This window comes from Gracilinanus agilis, unplaced genomic scaffold (assembly GCF_016433145.1).
Source record: "Gracilinanus agilis isolate LMUSP501 unplaced genomic scaffold, AgileGrace unplaced_scaffold34955, whole genome shotgun sequence".
In the NCBI taxonomy this organism is placed as follows: domain Eukaryota; kingdom Metazoa; phylum Chordata; class Mammalia; order Didelphimorphia; family Didelphidae; genus Gracilinanus; species Gracilinanus agilis.
Window position 1 is genome coordinate 4,795 of NW_025367973.1, and position 7,645 is coordinate 12,439.

General features: G+C 39.1%; 1 protein-coding gene across 1 annotated transcript; it reads left to right on the plus strand.

The window, feature by feature from the left end:
- Positions 1–703: 703 nt before the first annotated feature.
- On the plus strand, positions 704–6,070 carry LOC123254886 (zinc finger protein 684-like; the record flags this gene model as incomplete). The annotated part of the gene is made up of 3 exons (XM_044683787.1): positions 704–1,101; positions 5,054–5,149; positions 5,993–6,070. Coding segments are annotated over exons 1-3 (295 nt in total), but the record flags the coding sequence as incomplete, so codon positions are not given.
- Positions 6,071–7,645: the final 1,575 nt, after the last annotated feature.

The window sequence follows — 7,645 nt, forward strand, 5'->3', positions numbered from 1 at the left end:
GGTAGAAAATTTAGTCACATCATTCTGTTTTGTCAGATAATAAACTTAAACCCCCTACTCCCCCAATACTTTAAGTATTGAACTTTAATTTAACTCTTCCCGGATTTCATTTTCTGTCTCCCTTGAAACACTTTGTTTCTGATTGGTGTCGAAGGGTTTTCACAGAGGAATCACCTTTTGCTGCTTCTAAGCTGTCATCTTGACTTCTCCCCCCCAAATATTATATCTTTAAAGGAAGAACACCCCTTCTTTTCCTCATCATACTTACTCTTCTTTCTGTGTAACTAAATAGAAAATGACTGAATATATTCCAGTAACAAATGACATTCATCATAAAGCAAAGACAGACTGTTTTGGCTATGGCAGATCATCCCCAAACTCTCAATTTAACGGACTGCATTTCTTCACTTATCTAGAATCATTCTCATCCCATATAACTATCAAGTCTTCTTTATGCTTTCAGCTAGATAAGATATTTCAGCCTTTTAGGAAAGTAAGTAGAGAATTCCTTTTTTTTTTCTTCTCATTGATCACTGGTAATATTTCCCCCCCTAGAATACACAGTACATGATAGTTTCTCAGAAACTCTTCAAAAATATGTCCTTACCAGATCAACTCTTGACACTTGTGATGAGGAGTTTCAGATCACCTTCTCTCTTTCTTCTCCACAAAATCTCATACTTCACTCAGAGAACACTTCCCATCTCCATGATTCCATAGGGAACAGCATTTCAGAGTAAGATACTTCTCCAGGTTTTACTCTTCACAACATGTTTCTCACTTCAGACACAAAATGCTTTTCTCAATATTCCACTGGACTCTCAATGACTAGTCTCCAGTGCTGGCTCTGACACCCTTTAAGGTTAGGAGTTTGGGTAAATATGTTCTTCAGTTTCCTCTAGTCAATTGATGAGGGTTGTACTAGATGAAATCTGAAGGCTCAACTCTAAATCTTGTGACTTCTGCTGCTTTAGGGGTCAATGACATTCAAGGATGTGGCTGTGCACTTCACCCAGGAAGAATGGTGCCTATTGGACCATTCTCAGAAAGTGCTGTACTTGGAGGTCATGCTGGAGAATGTGCAGAATCTACTCTCTGTGGGTAAGGACCATTTTCTCTGTTAACTCTGAATCTGCCATTAAGGGAATGTCTTTATTCCAAGCCAGTTATACAGGATTTTGAGCCTTTGTCAATGATTAAAAACGTAAAAGTCCCTATCTCTGCCCAGGGTTGTCCTGCTTGCTTTTCATAAAAAAAAAAAAAAAAAAAAGTCTTTGAATTATGTGATGGGAAGCCAGGACTTTCCTTTCTTGCTCCTGAAATTGTTTCTCCTCTGTTTTAGATAGCTTCAGGTGTTACAGATTTATAGTCCTGAAGCTAATCGCAGAAGTCATCTAGTCCAGCCTCTAATTCAACCTGGAATTTGTGTGCAAATTCTCTGTTTATACCCAGGCAGCTTTTCCTTGAAGGTGGGCATTGAAAGGACCCCTCTACTTGCCAAGGCAGCCCTTTGCCCTTTGGGCTTGGTCTGGTATTTAGAAAGGATTTCTTGTTATTAGGTATTAATGGGGGAGGTAAAACCAGGAAAGTGGCATAGCAGAAAGAAAAGCTGGAACCACCCTGAGAATCTCAAAGCAACCTTAAACTGTGCTTTGAAATGGCTAAGAGTCACAGAACAAACATTAGTAAGAGTGAGTTTGCTCTCCTGAGGAAAATGCCTAGAAAGGGTCTATTTTGGGGGATAAGAGGGGAACTGGAAGTAAAATTGTGTACAGAGGGGTACAAATAATCCACCCCTCACCTATTCTCCAGGTTCTAAACCTGGGCACAAGCCAACTTTGAGACTCGGGGAACCTTCTTCAGCCTACATTATTAATGCATCCCACTCCCAACCCTGGCACAAGGCTGTAGTGAGGCCCCAAAGTTACTTGGCCAGTTCAAGCTTGCACTGAGACCCCTAACCCCAGGGCAAAGTAGCTTCTAGTTCTCTGAGCCCTGCAAGCCATCAGCAGTCCCTAGAGGAGACTAGGTCAGCAGCTTTCAGAGCATCCAGCTCTGAAACTTTCATTTTAAATATTAAAAAAAAACCATGGTACCACCTTGGAAGAAATGAAAGTTGCAAAAAACCAGAACTACAGCTGAGGGGAGCATCAAGGAAAAACTGAAGTTTAAGAGAATGCCCGCTCTACCTGAAAACAGAAAGAGGAGGCAAAGTGGAGGGAAAAAGTCTTGGGAAATGAGCAAATAGCAAAAGAAACTCTAACCATAGAAAAATGTCTAAGCAGGCAAAGAAAAGCAAGGCAGAAATTCAGGCAGGGATTGGTATACAAAAGCCTCTACATGCAAAACTTCAAATAATTGGTCTTAGGTGCTGAAAGAGTTCAAAAAGGAATTGAAAAATGAAATGAGAGAAGTGGAATAAAAATGGAGAAAAGAAAAGAAAATAATGCAAAAAGAAAAAATGGTCTAGATGTCATATTACAAGAAATTATCAAAGAAAACTGCTTTGGTATTCTCAAATCATAAGTTAAAAGAGAAATGGAAAGAATCTACAGATTACCTCTTGCAAATAATCCCCAAATGACAACTCCCAGGAATATTATAGCCAAATTGAAGAAATCCAGTGCAAAGAAGAAATTACTTAGCTAAGCCAGTAAGAATTCAGATATCCTGGAGCCCCAGTGTTGATTACACAAGATTTGGGACCTTCTCCATTAAAGGATCAATATCCTTGGAATGTGATATTCTGGAAGGCACGGAAACTGTGTTTATAACCATGAATCACCCACCCATCAAGACTGACTATATTCTTTCAGGGAGAAAAATCATTATATAATAAATAAGGGAATGTTTAATCATTCCTGATGAAAAGAACAGACCAAAACAGAAAAGTTGATGTCCCAAAACAAAATTCAAGAGAAGCATAAAAAAGTTAAATAAGAGAGAAAATTTACAGGACTCAATGAAGTCAAATTATTTATATGCCTAGTGGAAAGATGATATTTGTAACCCTTAAAGTTGTTCTCCTTTTCATAGTAGTCATTTGAAGTATACTTAGAGGGAAGGTATGGTACTAAATGTTTAGGAATATAGGCAAAAAAAAAATTAAGGGATGAAAAAGAGGATAGCACAGAGAGAAAAAGAAGAGAGAACTAACATGGAGTAAATTATATCAAATAAAGAGGCATGGGAAAACATTATTATATTGGAGAGGATGATATGAGAGTGGTGACAGGCAATCAGTATAACTTATTCTCATTAGGAATAATAGCCAGACTCCTTGGGGTATAGAATCTAATCTTATTCCATAGAGGAATAGAAGGAGAATAAGAAAGGTGCTGAAGTAAGTAGAATAATATAAGGGAGGTGGAATAGGCAAAGTGATTAAGAGGCCCTATAGAGAAGTAGGAGGAGAATAAGAAGGGTGATGGTAGGGAGGAGAATAATATATGGGTAGGGAAAAGGGGCGGGGGGTGGGGGAGAGGAGTGCTTAAAAGGGAAATGTGTGGACAGATAGTGAAAGGAGAAAATGTAGGATTAAAAGAGGAAAACAAGATGAAGGGCAATACAGAGATGGCAATCATGACTGTGATTGTAAATGAAAGGAATTCAATTATAAAATGGAAGAAGATAGCAGAGTGGATTAAAAACCTGAATCCTATGATATGTTTATAAGAAACACATTTAACATTACAGAAGTAGACATTTAGAGAGTAAAGGTAAGGGAATTGTTATTTCTGTAACAATGTGGAAATAAAATTTAAAAAGAAGTATAAAACTAGCTCACAGCCTCTAATTCTACCTAGACTAACAAGTTTGTCCTTATTCCTTCTTCATTCTTCCCTCAAATTCCAGGTTAGATAATAGGAATGGAAAGGAAGGGAATGAGCATTTCAAAATAACTGCTCTATGCCCTCTACTGGGTAAAGGAGTTCATAATTATCATTAATTTCACAACATTCCTGTGAGTTTGGTAGTCTCAATTCATAGTTGAGGCACCTGAAGCAAACAGGTTAAATAACTTGTCCAGGGGAATCGATTTATCATCTCTCTGAGGCTAGATTAAATTTACTTTTCTGACTCCCAAGTTCTGATTTCTTATCCCTTCACTACCAGCTGCCTTTAATTTTTTAATAATGTAGGTTATAGAATGTACCTAGCCTTCTATTACAAGAGGTAAATAAAGATGGACTGTTCTGATTGCAAATGGTTTCCATGATCTCTGCCTTCCTGCAAATGGCCCAATAGTGAATACAACAGAAGCCATTCTGCAGGCTGTTGTAAGAGAGGAAAATGGGAATTATTATGGTTGGACTAGATATTTAAGGTTTGGTTGCCAGAAATTGATTAACTCAATTTCAAAATAAGAGAGACCCGAGTCAGGGTGACTTTTATGGTGGTTTATTTACACTTAGGAAGGCTGAAGGTAGGGAAAATGAGAGAGAGAAACAATGGCCTGGATCAGAGGCCTGGACCAGGGAGGTTTCAGAGGCTCCAGCAGAGGAGGCATGGAGGTTAATTAAACAAGGCTTCTAGCCACAAGGCCTCCTCTAAGAAGAGAGGCCTCTTTGAGGCTAGAGTCTCCAGAAACACCAAGAGAAGAGAAAGAGAGTCAGCCTAACTTAACCAGGTGACAATTCAAAGGGAAGCAGTCTGAGGTCTTACCCAAGCTCCTTCATCACCAAGTTCAAAGCTCCAAAAGGCCTGCACAGGAAGCTACCATAATATTTAAAAGATAGCAGCTTTCGTCACTTCCTGTGTCCACCTCCAGTTTCACGTGGACAAATGGCAGCCTCTACACTGTTTTGGACTACTCAGGGGGTAGTCCCTTGTTTTTGATTTGTTGTTTACTATCACATGTGAGTCACAGACCTCCCCCTCCCCACTTAATTCTAAGTTGGGTGGGGTGACATTATTTCTTGTGGCTAAAGTCTAAAAAATGAATGAGGGTGAGCTAATTCCATTTATACACCTTACTTGCAAGCCCCCTTTCCTTTAAGAAGACCATATTTTTTTTTCTTCCACTGATACCCCTCTTCTTTCTTATGCCTAGGGTTTCCAGTTCCTAGAGAAAATTTGATTTCCTGTTTTCAGCAAGGGGAATCACCATGGCTGCTAGAGAAAAAAGGCCCAAGGAGCTCCTACCCAGGTGAGTGAGGTGAAAGCAGGTGTATAAAGGCTGTTATCCCAAAAGATTTTTGTCTTTTGTGGTACAGGGATTGCTAGACTTGGGGGCTGGCAGACTAATGCTGAATCATGCTTTTCACTTCTTGAGAGACGAATGATACACTCAGTATATGGCATGATACATAGTATGTGTTAGATCGTAAAATAAGATGAATAGTTAGTAAATCTGCACTAAATAGCCTAATATCTTTGCATGCATAGAGAAAAAAAAAGAAAACTTATATTCCACTTTGAAAATTACTGCATGAGATTTAATAAAAGTGAAGTTATTTTTCTGCTTAGCATACAAAATTACCAAGAATGACCATGTGATAGTGTATCCATAATAATGAGAAGAGAATATCTGGAAGGTTCCCTGAGATTCATAAATTATAAGAATAATGAACAAGCAACTTTTTAGGAAAGATAGAAAGGACAATGGAGAAAGACTGTCCAATACTGTGAACAAAGCATCCTCATGCACAGGGTTTGACTTGTAGTCTAGGAGCAAGGAGGTTGGTCAGGTCATTCTTCCATTCTTTACTCATGATATGAATTCCAAAGTATGATGAGAATATTGGGCCTGCTGTCAGGTTTCATTGTTATTGTATATGAAAGTCTTTCAAAAATCATCCATCTTGCTGATATGGCCAAATGGTGTATCCAAAAACTGGTTCTGCTTCTTTAAGTTTGAAAACTCCTTTTTTCCTGGGGAAATAGAATAAAAATCAGTTTACTTTCTGCTCTCAGAGGAAAGAACTTATATTGCTCTGTGTATATGTGTCCAACTTCTTTCTGTCTTTATATCATTATTTGTTTTCTTTAGAGGAAGAGACTAATTTTGAAGCGAGGGAGATGACTACCAAGGTGAGTCTTTTTGTGGAAGGATCTGGTTCCCAAAGATGTATGAATGAGGATCCCCATGACTTCATTTTGAGAGAAATCTGTGACTCTACTATCAAGGTAAATAAAAATCCAAAGAGTGACTGTGAATTTGATGAAACTGCAGAAAAATTCAGCCAATATTCAGTTCTAAATAAGTATATGAAATTGACCTCAGGAAATGATTGTTTTCTGGATACTGAATATAGGAAATGCTTTCCTGAAGAAGTAGGACTTGTTCAGTTGCATGAGAAGCCTCCTGAAGTACCCATGCATCAAGGTAACTTAGGGGGAATGGCCTTTGGCAGGAGTTTAGAGCTCATTAGACATTCAAAAAGTAAACGTGTGGAGATGGTCTCTGTGAGTGATAAAGGTGGGAGACCTTTTAGTCAGAACTCTGAGCTTGCTGCATATCAAATAATCCAGAGTGGAGAGAAACCTTATGAATGTATACCCTGTGGAAAGGCTTTCACACAGAGGTATTCTCTTGCTGCACATCAGAGCATCCACACTGGAGATAAACCTTATGAATGTAAACAATGTGGAAAGGCTTTCACTCAGAGGAGCCATTTTGCTGCACATCAGCGAATCCACACTGGAGAGAAACCTTATGAATGTAAACACTGTGAAAAGACTTTTACATGGAAGGTCTCTCTTGCTGCACATCAGAGCATCCACACTGGAGAGAAACCTTATGAATGTAAACACTGTGGAAAGACTTTTACATGGAAGGTCTCTCTTGCTGTACATCAGAGCTTCCACACTGGAGAGAAGCCTTATGAATGTAAACACTGTGGAAAGGCTTTCACTCAGAGGAATGATCTTGCCAAACATGAGAGAATCCACACTGGAGAGAAACCTTATGAATGTAAACACTGTGGAAAGGCTTTCACTCAGAGGAGTGATCTTGCCAAACATGAGAGAATCCACACTGGAGAGAAACCTTTTGAATGTAAACACTGTGGAAAGGCTTTCACACGGAGGGACTCTCTTGCTGCACACCAGAGAATCCACACTGGAGAGAAACCTTATGAATGTAAACAATGTGGAAAGGCTTTCACAGCGAGGAGTAAGCTTGCTGAACATCAGAGAATCCACACTGGAGAAAAACCTTATGAATGTAAACAATGTGGAAAGGCTTTCACACAGAGCAGTGGTCTTGCTGTACATCAGAGAATCCACACTGGAGAGAAACCTTATGGATGTAAACACTGTGGAAAGGCTTTCACACGGAGGGACTCTCTTGCTGCACATCAGAGCATCCACACTGGAGAGAAACCTTATGAGTGTAAACACTGTGGAAAGACTTTCACTCAGAGGGGCTATCTCACTACACATCAGAGAATCCACGTTGGGGAGAAACCTTATGAATGTAATGAATGTGGAAAGGCTTTTCCCTCAGAGGAGATATCTTCCTGGACATCAGAGAATCCACACTGGAGAGAAACCTTGTGAATTTAAACACTGTGGAAAGGTTTTCACACAAAAGGACTCTCACTACACATCAGGATTGTGAGCGAGAAATCCCCTACCACATTTTATGATTGTTTTATTACCATTTCTAAGGTTTGATTTCATTAAAATTATCGGTTTAGTA